This window comes from Dermacentor albipictus, chromosome 6 (assembly GCF_038994185.2).
Source record: "Dermacentor albipictus isolate Rhodes 1998 colony chromosome 6, USDA_Dalb.pri_finalv2, whole genome shotgun sequence".
In the NCBI taxonomy this organism is placed as follows: Eukaryota; Metazoa; Arthropoda; class Arachnida; order Ixodida; family Ixodidae; genus Dermacentor; species Dermacentor albipictus.
Window position 1 is genome coordinate 3,125,764 of NC_091826.1, and position 18,118 is coordinate 3,143,881.

General features: G+C 42.4%; 2 protein-coding genes across 15 annotated transcripts in view; one reads left to right on the forward strand and one right to left on the reverse strand.

The window, feature by feature from the left end:
* The window catches only part of LOC135917044 (uncharacterized), a 153,722-nt gene that overhangs the window by 126,997 nt on the left and 8,607 nt on the right, over nucleotides 1-18,118 (forward strand). The window lies entirely within an intron of this gene.
* The window catches only part of LOC135917043 (G/T mismatch-specific thymine DNA glycosylase-like), a 436,020-nt gene that overhangs the window by 126,499 nt on the left and 291,403 nt on the right, over nucleotides 1-18,118 (reverse strand). For 4 of the 12 annotated variants that reach the window (XM_065450531.1, XM_065450527.1, XM_065450533.1 and 1 more), the window contains one exon: nucleotides 17,027-17,164. The exons of 5 other annotated variants lie outside the window; for them this stretch is intronic. Coding sequence is in view for 2 of the 7 variants with exons in the window: in XM_065450534.1 (XP_065306606.1) it covers nucleotides 17,030-17,164 (135 nt within the window). In the remaining 5 variants the exon portion in view is untranslated. Of the gene's footprint in view, nucleotides 1-8,996; nucleotides 17,165-18,118 lie in introns of those variants that run through there. 3 more of the 12 variants (XM_065450535.1, XM_065450528.1, XM_065450534.1) reach the window with 2 other exon arrangements.

Consider the following 18,118-nt stretch of genomic DNA (forward strand, 5'->3'; position numbering starts at 1 on the left):
AGTTAATGGCTCCATTCGACAATAACAGCCAATGTTGGAGCTTATCTGTATCGTTTTGAAAGAACTGCTGTGTGACAAGGCTGGGAGTGAACTGAGTGGGAGACAGCAGTTTGTGTTTAGTAGGTGAAGCCTTGAACGCGTTCGGAAGAATGTCAGCAGCTGAGTAAATGAACTACAACAAAGTCAAAAATGCACTACTGCAGAGATTCAGGCTTACTGCTCAAAGATTCCATGAAAAATTCCTGAATTGTAAACCAAAACAATCAGAGACTAGTAAACAGTTTCTTGCCATCTGACAAACTGTTTTGATAGATGGATAGAAACGTCAGCACAGAGAAGATGTATGAAGGGGTTAGGTTAGGTCACCTAACAATGTGACACAGAAGATGAGGATTACAGAGGCTATTCCAGCAGTATCGCTGGCAGTAGCCACACAATCTAGTATGCAGCGACCATTGCGGGCATTTAAGGCACCTATAACCAAAGTACTTTCGGGCACACTAACAGAATTAGTGGAAATGCAGAAAAAGGATGGCTCTGTCCAAGCTTGCTTCCAGAAGGAAAGAGAGTGAACGACAAATAAGAGAAAGGACCATTTTCGAATTTGAGGGTAAAATGTTATACAGGAGATGCAAGTTTGCCTTGGGCAGATAAGTGCTTCAGTTAGTGGTCACTAAATCACTATGACAGGCGGTCTTGAGTTTGGGGCACTACAGAATCATGGCCGGACACCAAGACATAAAGAGAACAGTAGCTAGGATCACAGAATAATTTTTCTGGCCAGATTTACAAGTGCAGTAAACTGATACGTGAAATCCTGCGACATTTGCCAGTGGATGATACCAAAGGATGGGTGGGTCGATTACCACTTCAGATTCAGTTTCAGTTTATTTTTCGTTAATAACGATTTGTTGCAAGAAATGGTACACAGACGAAGGTCCCAAAGTCAGAGACCGCACCGGGACCCTTGGATAAGAAGTTATATAAAAAAATAAAGCCGAATACAGAGCAGAGAAACAAAATATGAAATAAGCAAAATATAACCAAGAAACTGAGGGATGACACACATAAAAGACAAAAGGAAGAGGAAAGATGCACAATCAATGGTAATTACACAGCTTCTAATAGCAAAATGACATTATAGGAAATTAATCAGACAGCAAATAATTCTTGAGTTCATATTTGAAAGAGTACAAGGTAGATGATAACTTAATGGAATATGGAAGACTGTTCCAAAGTTTAAGCGCACAAAAAGAGGAACCCATGTTTCCGTAATTAGTATACTTCATTTTGTACGGTCCATGCATCCTTACGTAGCTTCGTGCTTACCACCAGTGGGCTTGCTATGGCTGGCTTCTTTCCTTCCGGCCTTTCTTTCACAGGTGCGACAGAATTGCAGGACACAAAGTCAGGCAGAAGGGTAGGCACCGCGCCAGGCGCCGTGGAAGTCACGCTTCGGTGCTATTCATACTGTCGACGTAATCCCTCAAAATGTATCGAGGCTCAAAGTGGCGCTCACATATCGCTGAAGATTCAGTGAGAGGCTTGACTGCTCTTCGCAGATTGCGCTCCCACTTCTACCGAAGTTCATTTTCCGTTGGTGCAGCGAACAATGACGCTTTTGGAGTGCCTGAATAATCGTCGTGGCAGGTCGGACCGTAGCAATGAGTCCATCTTTATTTTTAGCATCGTACCTCCTGTGCTGCAGTAAATACAGGGATACACCTTCTTTTTCAGATCATCCACTGTTTTTCACAAGAATGACCATGTTGAACATAACAGCGTTCAGAAAACACACGAAGCAAACAGCCGCACAACATGTCTGAGCCGGCCTGACCGTGCACCAGCAGCTAGAATGGATGGATTTTATGAGCGTCCCCTTTGGAATGGGGCAGTGGCTTGCACCACTAAGCTCTTGTTATTATACTGCCTAATGTCCTACGTAGGATAAAAAAGAAAAAAGAAGAAAAGAAAACTACTATGAACTCCCACCACCAAATTTTCTGACCCCCTATTGCGAACTTTGCTTTTGTATGTCTCCGTTTTTTTGTAATTTCCCTACTTTTCTTCCACCAATCTTCCAATCACCTCTTACTAATCTCTAGTGCGGACATGTTTACTTTTCCACTGCTCTCGCTGAACGCAAGGGCTTCAAGGAGGCCAGTGGTGCCTAAATCGACCATTGGGCAGACGTCTTCGTATTCTAATAAAACGTGCTCCATCGTTTGCCTAGCTTTACCGCAGCAAGCACACGCTTCTTCTTCCTTATATCTCAAGTGCATGTTCTAAGGCATCCCGATCTCGCTTTGAAAAGTAATGAGCTTCCCTTTGAGTTGTCATAAATTGTTTCTTTCCTGATTTCGTTTTTTCCTCTTAAGTAGCTACTTATGGCAGGTTTTCTTTCCATTGCCGCCACCGACGAGATTATTTCAGCGTCTCTGACTTGATGCTTGACATTCTCTCTTGCCGTGTTGCCTACCCTACAGGCCGCATACTTGCTGGTAAGCTTCCTAGTTCTTTTCCTCCACTGTGAATCAATGTTTTTCCTGTACAGATACCTCAACACTCTCCCAGCCCATTTACTTTCTTCCATATTCCTCAGTCATTCTTCATAATCAATTTTACTGTGAGCTTCCCTCACTTCAATAAAAGTCCAGCCCATATCAACCTGTGCAGCTTCATTTGCAGCTTCCCATGAACGCCAAATGCGAGGTGTCCCACTGACCTTTGGTTCCCATCGAGTCCTGATTGTACCCCTGATTTATTAAAACAAACAACCACATTTCCAAAAGCAAGTCCTGGAACCAGCCCGTGTAACATCGGGAGTCCCCCATGGAAGTGTCCTAGCTCCCCTTTTATTTCTAATTTTTATTAACTTACCTGCAAAAATCACAGGAAACATTAGGCTATTTGCAGATGACTGCATTCTTTATCGAAATATTAACTCACATGATGACCACATAACATTAAACGACTTGAAAGCTGTATCTAACTGGTGTGCTTACTGAAAGATGACCATCAATACTAAGAAATCTGCTGTTCTTTCAATCACCAAAAAAAAAATGGCTGTGGCTTAGGTAAGGTTAAGCCCAGGATGCGAAGCATACTAGCCTTTATTTTAGTTGTTGAACCACTGTTTAGCCTGGTGAACTGCTGTTGCTTGGCTATATTTGGTTCGGCTAGACGAAGAAACAACTCATGCATTACTTCTTCGCCTTCAAGAGTGGAACGCGACAGCGTTCCCGTCGACCCGCCAAGGGGTGTAAGACAATGGGCTACAGGGCAGCGACTACGCGCCCCGCATTGGACGCGGTGAGCGTCGAGCAAAGCAGCGTTCGGCGCGGCAACGAAATGTGCGCCTGAGCAAGAGACGCACGCCTTAGAAACAGCGCGTTTCTAAGGCAACACCGCATTCACTAGAGGCGCTTTTGTACCGCTTTGAAGCGTTGTACTCGTGGCTCAGTGGTAGCGTCTCCGTCCCACACTCCGGAGACCCTGGTTCGATTCCCACCCAGCCCGTCTTGCAAGAGTTGAGCCAAAGCCACTTCTCCTCTGTCGTGACGTCACGGTGTCACGTGATTTCATGGTCACCGCCGCGCCTGAGGAGCTGGGTTGAGCCCTCGTAATATGCTTCGCATAAAAAACTAACTCGAGCTTAATGTATACCATTAACGACGTGTCACTAATACGAGTTCGTGAACACAAGTACCTCAGATTAACGTTAACACATGACTTCAGATGGACCTCTCATATAAACGATGTTACAGCGACTGCAATGAAATGCCTTTTCTTTCTTGGAAGGCACCTCTGACTAGCACCACCCGATACAAAACTTCTGGCTTACAAAACTTTCACCAGGTCAGTCCTTGAGTACGCAAATGTTATCTGCTTCCCATACACTAAACAACTAATTAAAAAACTAGAAGGTGTACGAAGGAAAGCTCTACGGTATATATAAAATTCATTCTTTCCTTTAGCGATAAGAGAATGGAATAAACTGAGTGAATCCATTAGTAATAGTTCCTCATTAGATACATTTGCTAATTCACTGGAAAAACATCTCACCTTACAGCTCTGATTTACATACTCCAGTTCGTTACCGATCTTCATAGCCTAACAATATAATCTACGAGTGTTCTTTTTGTATAATGCATTATACGCATGACTGCATCCTGTTTGTGATGTTCCTTAAGTGTTTTATATCACATGTGCTTTCAGGTGGTTTTCTTTTTTCCTTTCTTGTTTGGTTTCTTATTCTCTCAGATTCTTCTTTGTTATAGTATATTGTACCCAAATATTGCATTTGTGATGAAGTTAATTCTTTTGTTCAGTGAAGCCAAAACCTTTGCAATAACACACTCGTGATTATATAATGTATTGATAATCTTTGTTCGCAAATACTACCATATGTACTTGCCCTTTCCGTTGGAATCCCATGAGTGATTGACAGTATGTAAAATAAATAAATAAATATATATATACGAGATGGTACTGTAGTAGCATGGGCTGTAAGCCCCCTGAATAGTATGCTGATGATGTCATTACTAAGCCATGTGGTGAGCGCAGCGACCGATACCGTATATGGAAACAAAGCATTGGCGTGCGCTCCAGACCCAAATTGCATGCGCTACTTCATCCATGCTGTCGCTGCTAAACATGTAATATGCTAGACGTGCTAGACGCGCATGAGAATGTGCTCCACGCGAGACATGCATTCTCGTGTTCATGCTTTCTTTGTGAAGCAACCGGTGGAATTCAAAACACTTGAAGAGCTATGCTGAAATTTGACATTAAGGAGCATTGTAATCGTCGGTGAATTTTTTTCCTTCCCCCATGAGCCGCACTCATGGCCGCTGGCGGCTTCACTCGCAGTATGGCCAGCGGCTGCTTCACTTGCTTCCACAGGCTGTAGCTAGGACTGCCACTCCAGAAGTGGAACGTAGGAGGCTCTCCAAAAGTGAAGCTAGTCCCCGCCATCTAGCTAGATGCAAGAAGCATGAAACGCCATAGTGGCCATTGCCGAACGCATACACTGCGTGTTTAGATTGTGCACGGTTGCAACTGATTGTGGCATGCTTGCCGAGGGCATTACAACACCTCAATATGTCATAGCTGCACCAGTCATGTAAGGATGACGCCTGGTTTACCTTTTCACTTGTAAAATAAGCTCTCGTTGTTTGCTCATGACCATATGTACGACATGCGTACGTTTGCTTCAGTTGGAAATGGTTGGGAAAGTGCTCACACATATGCACATGTCAATGTAAATTTGTGTCTTAAATACGTACTCATTGGCACTTCACTGGGTATGATTTCGCATATAGCACACGTATGGGCTTCATATATCAAAAGGACAGGACGGGACTTTGCTGCTGGCTTGCAGTGGTCTTGGGTTGGGCTCGAACACGCTGAGCAGTTTCCTTCTACGCCGACATACTGTTTGTTTCTACCACACGGTGTGCACCAAGTACTTAGTGCGCAGCGCTAGTATTTTACTAGAGAAGCCAGTGAGACAAACGCGCATAGCTAAAGACGTGGACAGGATGAGCGCTGGACTTGTACAAGGGGAGAGTTGCAATTTCAGTGCTTGTTCTGTCCATTACCTTTGCGTACGTGTCTGTATGGTTCATAGGTTTTCTTCCATCTATTTGCACCAACTCCTCTAGCAATAAATTCTGCTGTAAAAGTCAGGCTTGAATGCAAGAGCATGAGCTCTCTATTACAAGAAAATTGCAAAGTGCCAAGATTCTGGGTATGCCACATTGCTGTGAAAAAAAAGAAAAAACAGTGTGCGCACTGATTTCAATGCTTGTAATATTTATAAATTCACACTGAACCTGGGCTCCCAACTGTGCTTCTATATAGTGAATGAATGTGCTTTTTAATTATTGCTAGGTATCACTTCGAAGTGTTTTCTGCTGTTTCGATGGGTGTGTAGCATTTTTTTTACTCATATGTTTCAACTGTCGTGCGTTTTAAAACAATAATTTTCTTTGGGCACCTATAGATGTAACAGAATATTCACAGTAAAGTTCCATACAACGAAACCTCTAGCTTCAGTATATGAATATCAAGTCTTTCAGGATGTAATTAAATACATGGTTTAATTGTGGCACCTTTTTTGTGCAAACAATGTTGTGTGCTAGAATAAAGAGCAGTTCATATAGTATTGCGATTTAAATAAGGCCTCCGATGACATGAAGGCCTTTTCAGAACCATTTACAGCAGATACAAAGTATTCAGTACAGTTTCTTCCCATGTCCAAGCCATGTCATAGCGCTCACAAAATATAAAATGATGGTCGCGCCGTATGGTCAAACGTTGGCGACGGAAAGTGTATTCAATCTTTATACAAGGTGGCTGAAAAGATGTCATGTGAGTTAGTTGGTAAACAGTGGTGAATATTAATTATGCAATCACATCACACGAACCTAGTTTGTGCAGAGAGACCATTCACAATTTAACCAAGTCAGGAAGTATGATTAGCGAAGCATATCACCTATTAGATTTCTCAAATCCTGCAGCAACAAATTGATACATGAATACTTTTATCGACAAGAGTTTCACACGACTGTGGACTAGTGTACTTCTTAAAGAGTTTCTCCTTGATTTTTCATTGCGGAACCACAAATGCAGTGGAGTGCCGCACCTATTCCACAGCTCCCTATGCTGGAGCTTCCCTCTTTTTCTTGTAACAATATGGCCGGTGGCGGCTTCACTCGCTTCGTAGGCGGCTGTAGCGGCTGCCACTCCCCAAGTTTTATATAACCTCCATGGTTTGGGCAAAACTGCAGTGGCTGGACACGAGCCAGGGAGTCATAATAGGTTTAGTTTAATGTCTAAATTTATTCTGTTGGGTAGAGCAGAAAATTGGACTTATTGGTTTATACTCATGGTTGCTGGCGGCACAAGGGACAAAGAGAAAGAAAACCGAGGCAAAACATAGTCACTGCTAAACTCCTGCCCACTGCACATTTAAATGGCATGTTAAAAAATAATTTAGCACAATTGTGAATAGATTATGTAATGGTGACTGATGCATCAATGAGTGAGGAGAAAGCAGGTATGAACATTCTCTCCAAGTCACTATCCTGGTCATATAGACCACAGCGCTACATCACTAAGATGCAGTGGTGGTGTGCGACTTTCGCATGCTGGCGCTCTGTCGCTGCCGAACCGAGGCACCCCATGTGTTGAGAAATGACAGTGCCCATGCGGTAGCGCTGTAATTACTTCTGATGTTGCTGCACTTTTCACTCGCCTGGACGGGTTAAGGCAGGGCCATGCTAGCAGCAGGAGAGTGCGACTACTGCACGAATGGGTCCAAGTCCCATTTAATTGCAGCAGCCGCTGAATAAACAAGTTTGCCCACAGCACGCTTTTTTATGGGATACATGCACAGTTTATTAATGTTATAGTGATATTTACTTTTAGAGGCACCAAAGTAAGATCAGCTGACACTTTACAAGCAGTACATCACTTTTAGTTCAAAATAGCATTTTCAGCAAATTTGCGGTTGCCAATTTCGCCTGCTTCAGGAATTTCACTGTATAAGCTTGCCTGAATGAATTGGCATAATATTTTATTTATTTATTTATTTATTTCCACAAGCAAGCAGGTACATGGTTGTGGCAGAAAAAAAAGGGGGAAAAAAGCTGCGGAAAAGCAGCTTGACTGGCCCCAGGTTCCGTTTAGAATGGCAGCCGCAGGGCAGGTGGGAAAAGTGGAAAAATAAATGTAAGGCACTTGAAAAAAACAGAGACAAAGACATTGCACTCATGGTTGTCTAATGAAAATATCCTGTGCTGCTAATCTGCCTATATGTATCAAAGTTTGCCCCAAAATAAATATTTACAGTGCTGATTGTTATGTATGATAATGTAGCCTCATTCTCTATTGATCCAAGCTGAAGTAGTGAATTCTGATGATAGCTGCTGTATGCGGCAGAATGCACATGCGCCACATGAACGGAGGCCACCATTGCATGCATCGCAATCAATAAGTGATGGCATCTCAAACGTGCAGCTTCCTGCACCTCACCCTGCTTCCCCCAATTGCTGACCACTTGTGTTCTCCACTTTCACTCGGTGTTTTGACAGAGGCAAGTCATGGCATGACAACATACCCACGGCATGTCTATGGGAAGGCGCTAGAAAGCTTCCAAGCTCTTCCAGTATAAGAAAACATACACGTATATGAGGGCAGCAGAAAAGTAACAAGAATTGTTTTTTATTTTCAAACATTTCTAAAACATTAATCAACGTTAAAGTACGCTCTACAAAATGCAATGAACTTGTCTTAGCGCTTTATCCATTGTTAAAACCAGTTCAGTGCTTTCATTGTTTTCTTCATCACTTCCACACCTTAAACACTTTCCATTAAGTGCTCATGTCGGTATTTGAGATTAAAAATCGCAAGGTGTAATATCCGGGAAGCATAGAGAATGAGGTGAGGTTGTCACCCATTTTTGTCAGGAAGCGCTATGCTCAGCGGCAGCTCAGGTGGCAGCGCTGGTGTGGTGCACAAGCTCATTGCCCGAGTTCTGCTGGTGTGGGCATTTTCTTTTAATTGCATCGCATCACACAATCACTTAAGTTAAGCATTTTAACGTGAAAATGCAGCTATAGTGTCTGGCCTTGCAGCACGAATTTAAGAATGAATCGGCTCTTTGATGTCAAAGCATCTCTGAAGAGAAAATAGAGCTCGATATGCATTTCCCTTGGCGCTGAGCCTCAAAATGAAGCAATGCTGTGAGCATGCAAAAATTTGCCCAAGTACACTGCTTCACCCAGTGATGAAGATGATAGTGCAGTATGCATGCCTAGAAGCGCGGGCAATTATTGCTGCTCTTTTGCTTCAGTGAAAAGATTTCCATTGCCTTTGGGTCCCCCCTCGTATTATCCACAGCCTCGGAAGTCTTTGGTTGAAAGGGACTATGGCTGATTAAAGACAACAAAACAAAATATTATAAAGGAGTGTGCAGCGAGACAAAAATATGCAAAGAGCTTAAAATAGCTGTTTCTTTTTATTCAATGTTTTGTGTGTTTCTTACACACATCCACACTCACAAAACAAACAAATATCCATGTCTAATAGTCCGCTAGGCAGATGGCCTGCACTGAAATAAGAAGAGCACATACAAAGAAAACAAATATAGCCCCTCAACGTGAAACCAACAATAGCAAAGCAAGCTGCAGTAATAGAAAAAGTCATCAGTCCATTGTCTGTACAATAGAAAGAAAATGTACTGGAGAGGTAACAAGTACAAAAGATGCAGCACAGACAAAGAAAGCTAGCATTGGCATTGTACATTGGGTATAAACATACAGAGCTGAAAAGAGAAGTCAGAATTATATATATATATATATAGTTGTCTTCAATTGTGAGCTCAGTTGCTACGTCATCTTGCTTGATGCCATTCAGTCTGTCTTGCATCTGTGGTTACGTTTATATATTAATATTTATATATTACTGCTGCAAGTCTTTCCGTCTCTCTTGTTATGGGAGATGATAGTCACAATGATCTCAACAATTCTTGTAACAAAACAAGACACGAAAGCCCAGCATGCCCAACACAGCATGCAAAATCATACCATATAATGTAGGAGAAAGCCAAGAAACAATGAAGGCATACTATTTTTATGTACAAGCTAGAACAATGATGTGTGTAGACACCAAAGGAAACAATAACGGGTGTGCAGGAGTCTACAGTTGCAGACTATACAGTCTTATGAAAGTGAATTTTTCTATATTTTAGGTCTTGCTGATTCGATAGACATCACAAGCAGAAACTACGTAAGCACCACCCAGTGCCTACTTTCATTCCATCAGGGAAAATCAATGCAGTGCTAATAACTGCAACAATGCACCCATGTCAACACTCCACCTTGCAACATGCCGCGCTTTCTATGGACAAAGCCCAATTGCAAAGTGTTCAGGAAATGCATTCAACAATAAATGAATGTCATTTTTAATGCATGTCAAGCTCACTGCTCGAAACACAGAAAACGCCGTTCAATTTGCACCAGTGTGAGTGAATACAAATATGGTTTATGTCAGCACCAGCACTTGTCTCTTCAGTTGCCCCCATGCCATGAAAAGACCTGCATGCAGGCAATGACAGCACCCTTACATTTTGTCAGTCACTTGAAGGATGAATGGGTCACCATGCAATAATGGGCAGGGCACTATTGCTTCTGCTGCTGGTTTGTTTTATTTCATGAAAATTTATTCATCTGCCACATCAGAAGCAAGTACTTTGGGCCTCCTGTCCATGCGCTTCTTGGTATGCTCGCATGCGCCTGAATTAAACGGAACCCTTATTCTGTGTCCAGACAGTGATTTTACAAGTCACAAAGTCACTTGCTGCCAAACTCTACATAGCTCTTGTGTTTATAAACATGAACGAAAAGTACTTGCTTTAAAGGGCATTTTCTCTTTTGTATTGGTGCACAGTGTAAAAGATAAGCCAGCACGTTGCTTCACACTAGCGAGCTTTTTATATATAGGTACAAGAACTCAATGGGATCACTAGTAAAATGGTAGTGCCTGTGCTAAAGTTTTTATGCTTCTTTATACTGAGAAACTATGCATAATTCATGTTGCAAGCCAGTGTGGCATGCTGGGCTGATTTTGTACAGAAAAGGTCTGGGTGACTGGCAGGGATGCAGCAGATCACATGATTAAAAGCACTGATTGACTGTGTGATGGAAAACAGCTTATCAGGGTGTGAAGCTCTTACACTGTAAAAACAGTTGCACCCTTTGGGGTGTATATTTGCCACACAACAATAATCGTCATCTGTCTCGTCTGCATTTCCTTTCTTTAACGAACGGCATGTGCGTTATCAGCATGGCATAGCATTCCCGAGAGGAAAGTAACGAGTCCAGCGTTTTCAAGAAAGGAAATGCGGGCAAGGCAGGTGGTGATTATTGTTGTGTGGCAAATATGCACTCCAAAGGGTGTAAACTTTTCTTTGAGTCTATATAGCTCAGCTCAGGCTACATAGATTACATAGCTCAGCTTATGAAGATCTTGTGCAATGCCACTATTTTCAAAAAGACAGGCTTCTACAACAAGCAATGCAGGTTCATCATTGATCACCAGTGGTGAAGCAATATGTGCAGTGGAAGCAGTCTTTATTTCTTCTGCATCTGGCTGCACCTAAGGCTTTTCTGTGTCTCCCGGAAAACACAGCATTTGTTTGCACATGATCTACCTCCAACACCATTGGAAGAATGAAAATGTACTATATTCTACATGCAGTGTCATTTAGGCAAAAACCCGCATTTTGAGCAGTGCGCTGTTTCAGGGTGGAGATTCAGGTAAAGCTTGGCACATAATCAGAAGAGCACAGCACATCTTGCATCAGTGTGGCTGGCTGGCTTTCCTCCCATGCTCATTGGAATGCAATTGAAGCTCCTGTGCTCAAGCAATCATCTCATGGTGAATAATGCATCCAATGATAGGGTGCCCATCACAAAGAGCAAGATCAAAACACATGTAGCCCACTTCTGTGAAAACATTACAACCTGCTTTCTAACCTTAAATTGAGATGAACAGCTGCATTTTTATCTAATCAGAGCCTTGTGTATAGCTCTGAGGAGATTGGTGTCCTCCTACACAAATAAATAAGTGGACAGTCAAAGAGATTAATGCAGAACAAGAAGCAGCTCTCAAGCTCAGAATTTACCAAACACGCCCCCCGCACAGAAAATCAGAGCACACGACAGCTGCAGATGCAAATAACAGTGCAGCGCATGTAGGTTTCGTAGCCCAAAGCAGTCTTGCAGGATGCATTCAAAGCAATGCTAGCCTCACACACAACCGAGGCTATGCCAGCAAGCGTTTATGTCAGTGCAACTGGAAGTAAAGATGTTTAATGTGCATGAAAAGTCAGCTAAATGAAATGCTGAGAAGTAAATTTTACAGTTGTAGAAGAGACAAAAATGTGTGAAAAATGCCGCAAAGCAATGTTCAACCCTGAACATGAAAGGCAACTGTATTTACATTATGCCACCATGGTAGTGCACATTAGCATAAAGCAAAACATGTTAACTGCAGCTGCGTAAAATGATGAACTTGTAGGTTAACAATGTAGGGAAGAGCAAAGCTTTAAACTAAATGGCAGAGTTCCACCAATAGCTTTTTTTCTTTTTTGCATCGTTGGTTTCCAGGATAACCTTGGCCCATAAATACATTCTATAACTCACAGGTGTGCATTGTGTACTAGAAATACAACAGGGACACTGGACACACAAACAGATGCATGACAGTGCGCCCAGCGTCTCATATTTCCTGTTTTTCCAGCATGATCAGTTATACCATTGCACCTTGTTTTATGCATGGTGCATCATGAACTTGCATGAAGTGATAAAACTTATCAAAATACTTATGATAAGTTTGTTCGAAATTTATACTGTCCGAAATTGAAAGTGATAGTATGTTGTTGAATATAATCTTGCAGAAGTACTAATTCAAGTACTGGCTAGCTATATGGTAAAGAATATTAACAGCAAAGCTGTTTAGGGACTCGCAATGTCCATTGAGCGCGGTTGTCAGCATGCCTATGTCACGCCAGGCGAAGGTTCCCCGCTGCGCCAACAGATTATTAGCGCATGCCAGGAGGTGGGAAAGGAGGAGGGGAGAGGATAGGAGTATATAAGAGAGAGCACGCCCATCAGACGACCACAGAGAAAGACACCCTTTTGCGCCATGGACGCCAACGGTTAGGAGGTCCCAGTGCACATGCCGGTGAATTCTGCCTGTACCCACTTCGGAAACAGTGGACACCGAACGGCTATAACATCAGCGCACGCTCATCAAAGCATCGGGGTTTTCCTGCGTTTCCCTAAGAAACATGAACCGCATATCCTAGCTCAACGCAACGATACAGATGATAAATGAGAAGATTGGAGTAACAAACATTAGCAATAAATTGAGAGGATAATCAAACAAAACCAATAATTACTCAATAACAGAATAGATAATCATAAGAAAAGAATAGATTATCACATGAAAAGAAGCGATAATCACAAGAAAAGAACAGGTACACAAAAGATAATCGCAAGGGAAACATAGGAGAACCACAGCTCTGTCGTTTCCTCAGATTTCACATGCGTGGAACTGACTTTAATTTTTTTAAACATTTTTAACTAACTTTTTAGTCAGCAAACAATTGTACAAATCCAAAAATAAACTGCTACATGAAATACTTAATGGTGCAATTTCTAACACATAATTGAGATTTGTGCAAGGTCATTTTTCACACAAATAAATAAAACACTTCAATATCAAGCAGATGTGCCAGAACAACACAATCATTTGCCATGTTGAGCGAGGCCCTGCCACCCACAGTGCTCTGCTTTACACAATAACTGAACACTTTCGAAGCATTATGTGTCCTGATATTTCTGTGCTTCGGAAAGACTCTCGCATTCCGAGCGGCTAAAAACTTTACACTACAATATTTACAAGTGCCTATGCAAATATGAACTGCACCCTAATCCTGCACTGCACAGCTCTCCTTGCCACACATTTGAGACTGCGTTGTGACTTGCGTATTCATTGTGTCATCAAAGTCTGTCATCTATTCAGTGTCACCCCTATTGATCAGGGGCACACAAAGAAGGTCTGTGCACTGACTTTCCTCCAGCGCTGCAAGAAGACAAAACAGGCGGCACTTCACTTGGCTGAAGCAACTCTGTTTTCGAAGTGCTACGTTTACAGACAATAGATGTTTTCCAATTCTAGTGGATGAACAATTGAGTCGTGAAGACACCATGTGTTACAAAACAAAATAGGGCATGAAATGTGATCCCTTGTTAGATGTGAGACGATGAGCCAGGAGTAAATTTTAAAAGTTTTTTTAAATTGTTGCGAGACATATGCATGTATGATGCATGTATGGCATTTTTTTTGTCTCTCTAAGTCCATAGCCTCTCTTGTCTTAAGTCATCACTTACACATAAAGCCCTATGGTATACTTCCTTTACTACTGATATAGAAGTGTTAACATATTAGTTAGTTAAATAGGGTTTATTGGCGCAAAAGTGGCTAAGGCTATGCTGCACCAAACACGAGGCGTTGTTAACATATCCTGTAAACAGCTTTGTACCTGATTTATGTGTAACAATGTTAAGCTAAACAAATTGGGAAAATAAGTTTGTCTTAAGAAATTCAGCTGTCTTATCTCAAAGGTACCATACTGTTTTCAAACATATACACATTGGCTGCTCTGGCAATAAGGGCTGCCGTGTGAACCACTGCCGACACAGGGGTAACATTTTGCGGACACATTTTCAATGCCCAAAGTTGGTGAGGAACGCTCTAATAAGGTCAAAACACAATTTCAGACCAGCTGCAGACAGGCAGGATTACAAAGTCCCCCCCACTGTTTCAAAACAACTTCGAACCACACAGAGTTCTTCTGAAGCCATTTAGCACCAATTATAAGCAACTGGATTGAGAATACATACACACTTGTGCTTTGGGTTTAGCACAATAGTTACAAGCAACATCTGCCAGTTTCATAATCATATGTAAGCACAATATAAAGGCTAAGCTCAACTTATGTTGTAGATGCAACCAGATTTATGCACGACATTTATACACTTGGAAATGCTCTTGTGTCACCTTAGCATTTCCCCCTGTATTTTACACACTAGAACACAAATATTTGAAGACACAAATGTACTCATGCACAAGATCTTAGCACTTCATTATTGGAACTAAAAATTGAAATGATCAATTGCGCTCTTCCACTAGGGCCTTAACAGGACACATAAGTGATGTGAGGAGGGAAAAAAATAAAATGCAACAGTCGCAGTAAAGCAATCTATAAAACAAAGAAGCAAGAGGAACTCACGTGAGTTTTCATGCAAGATTTCAGACTGCATTTTCATTCTGTGACAACAATAAATGCATCTGTACACTCATAAAACAAGTTAGAGGAACACACCTAAACTATATCAGTCTTTAAATTGCACAATAATGCCAAAAGCTAAGCGCCTTGGTATAACACACTGTCGTTACTGCCTCAGCCAGCTGTGTGTGCCATAATGTAATTGGGGTGCATTACCTCATTTGGGAGATGCCCAACAGTTCAAGGACTATTGTAAATGTGACAAAGCACAAAGGGAACCTAAAATTAATTATGTGCCTGCAGTTCACATTTTAGCACACATGCTCGTAGGCATCACCATTCCTGCACATCAGTCTGCTACATTCCTTTATTGCACCAGATTGTGTATGCAAGTGTTTAGTTATTTTTTTAAGATCAAGTGCCAAAAGCAGATGTTGCGTGTGAAATGATACTTTCTCATCGAGACTACATCCTTGCTTTGTTTGTGGGTCTATCAGTTTTCTTGGAATTTTCAACAGCAGAGCAAAACATGCAATTACAAGTATGAATTTTGAAGTCATATGGTAAAATCAGACCAATACATATACATTATTTATAACATCAGAAATGTACAGTTCATTGACAGGTGACATGCAGGCAGTGTCTACAAATGTGTTCAATAAATATGTGGCCTTTGCAGATGTAATATTTGCCTTACAACTACTCTGACATTGTACAGCAGAACATAAGAACTTGAACAAGGCAGCCACGAGGTCACAAGAATACTGGAAAGACTTACATTAACGACAGCCAGCAGCTACTTTTGTAGACAGCCTTTCTGGAACTACCTTTTGGTTTAAAGGTGCTTCAATTGGGGCTTTTTGGCGTGACATGACTGAAGGTGTATTGATGCACTGCAGAGATGAACAGACACTGACAAAAAATAAAGACAGGTGTGAGGTACCTGTTCCTTTCTTGTTTTTTCATCAATGTCATTCTGTGTTCACCTTTGCAGTACATCAATTTACCTTCAGTCATGCCTTTTGGTAAACCACAACAGCAGAAAAAAATAAGAATGCAGATCATTTTTGTCTTCCTTTTATTCTACAATGGTGACCTCATGGTATGGCCTCCATCACCAGCATGGATTATTACATGTCAGCCAAATTTGTATACTACAATGAAAGTCCGCTATGAAAAAAAAAAAAAGAAGAAAGCAGCCTCTTCTGAGAGGTACCTTCTGCCTTCTACACATTGGCCATTCGAATATTCCAACTTTCAACCTTTCTGTTAACTTTCATGATTACATTCTCAGCTTTGCTGACATGGCAGTCATCAGAATGAAAATTTGTGCGCCTGCATGAATTCCTTATCATTCATTTCTGATGTAAAAAAAAAAGTTTAGTATTCTGTTCTTTTTTTTTTAACTGCGGTATTTTTATTTATTTATTTACATTACCCCTAAGGGCCCTCACACGAGGGTATTACATAGTGGGGGGGGGGGGGGTGTAACGCTATTATACTCCAAAAATTTTTAGGAAACATGAGAATTTGCTCAACATACTTCTCAGAACAAGCAGGTGGGTTTATGATTCAAGCATAATACCCTCAAAAAATCTGTGCCAACAATCTGTGGCTGATGTATGAAATGCTATCATAGATTGTCAGCTTGCCATACCTGGTTGGTAATGCACAAACAGTTTACTCCCATTGTAACATAAACTCTTGCAAGGTGACTTGATTCGTTGGGTCCACACAAAACCACATTTTGTTTTAACCAGTGTTAGCTTAACAAGTGATGCATATGTAACACTGTTGAAATCCAATGACAGTGATGCAGCCAAGCTTTTTCACCATGACTTGGACATTTTGGCTAGAGTGACCAAAAATAGATTGCATTGGTTTATGCCAACCACGCTGCTAAGAATCTTTTGGAGGCCTTAAGTTGTTCAGATTATCTGAAAGACAAAGCTGTGTTCCTTCTCTTCCTTGCTACCATGACATGATTTGTTGGGTGAGATCGCAGTTTCCCACAAGCAACCTTGGCACTAAGTCTTCTCCCAAATGCAGGTCCGCCACCACGGACATCTGGCACATATTGGCTAGTAGAAATGTTGAGGGTGATGTCACAACCTGCTCTGAGTGATTATGCTCTCATGTGGCAGAGCTCTACAGTGAAGGTGCACATTATTCAAACAAGAAGCTGCTTGACTCTTGTCTCTGGGCTGCACAGGACTCATCAAATGCAGGTACGAGATGAACACACAAGGATGACGCACTGCACTGGTAGTGGTTGTTACTCCTCCCAGACTTGGCTGCTTTCTGAGAAAAGACAGGAAACAAATGCCCTTGTTTTCATGCCACAGCAGAGCCCCACAACATGCGACCCCGAAAAATGTAGCGAGGCACTACAGTTAAACATGGATACAGTCAGACCTTTGTCATCCTTTGTCATTGCTCCCTGCCACCCACACAGGTTGCAAGAACTTTCACGTCAGCAGTATATTCTACCGTCAAGATTTTCTCCTGCTTGCATTCCGAGACTACCCCCGTGGGTCCTTCCTAAACCTTTCATTAATCTGCAGATCCCTGGAATCGCAAAAAAGTCATACGTTTTATCCATTAGCCTCAAGCAACATACCCTGTTTCACATTTATGCAGAGAACAGAGATACTGTACATGTGTATACCAATGGCTCTGTCACACTATATGCCTCCATTGCAGCCTTCGTCATCCCACATATAATCATCGCATGGTGGTTTAAACTTGTGGGAGTTCCTTCGGTCTACCGGGGCGCAGTCGTTGCTGTGCCTAAGGCTCCGGACTTATTCGCCATTGCGAGGAAAACCTCTCCCAAATGCCTGCCCCTCGACCCGCGCGCCGTTTTCCCCGGGCGCCGCGGCCGCGTCCCACGACGTCATGCTACGCGGCCCTGCGATTGGGTCGTGGGGCGTGACGTAGGGAAGAAGCCCCGACTGGGGACGATCGCGGTGCGCGGGGGAGTCGTGCTGCGAGAGGGACGAGCGCCGGTCACGAGAGGCAAGCTGCAAGGTACGTGAACGACCAGCTATTTGTGTCCCCAACGCCCCGGCCTGGGGACGTTCACGTGCTTTGTTAGCTTGCGTAAGTGTGACTTGCTGAGTGGCTTTGCGTTCCGCCCTTGCGGTAGTCGCAGGCGCTCAGTGCGTCACATTTTGCGTGTCCGAACCGTCGCAGACCATTGTCAGTGACGGGAAGCGCTAGGTAGCGTTTGCGAACGCATTTCGGCCCGCGCTC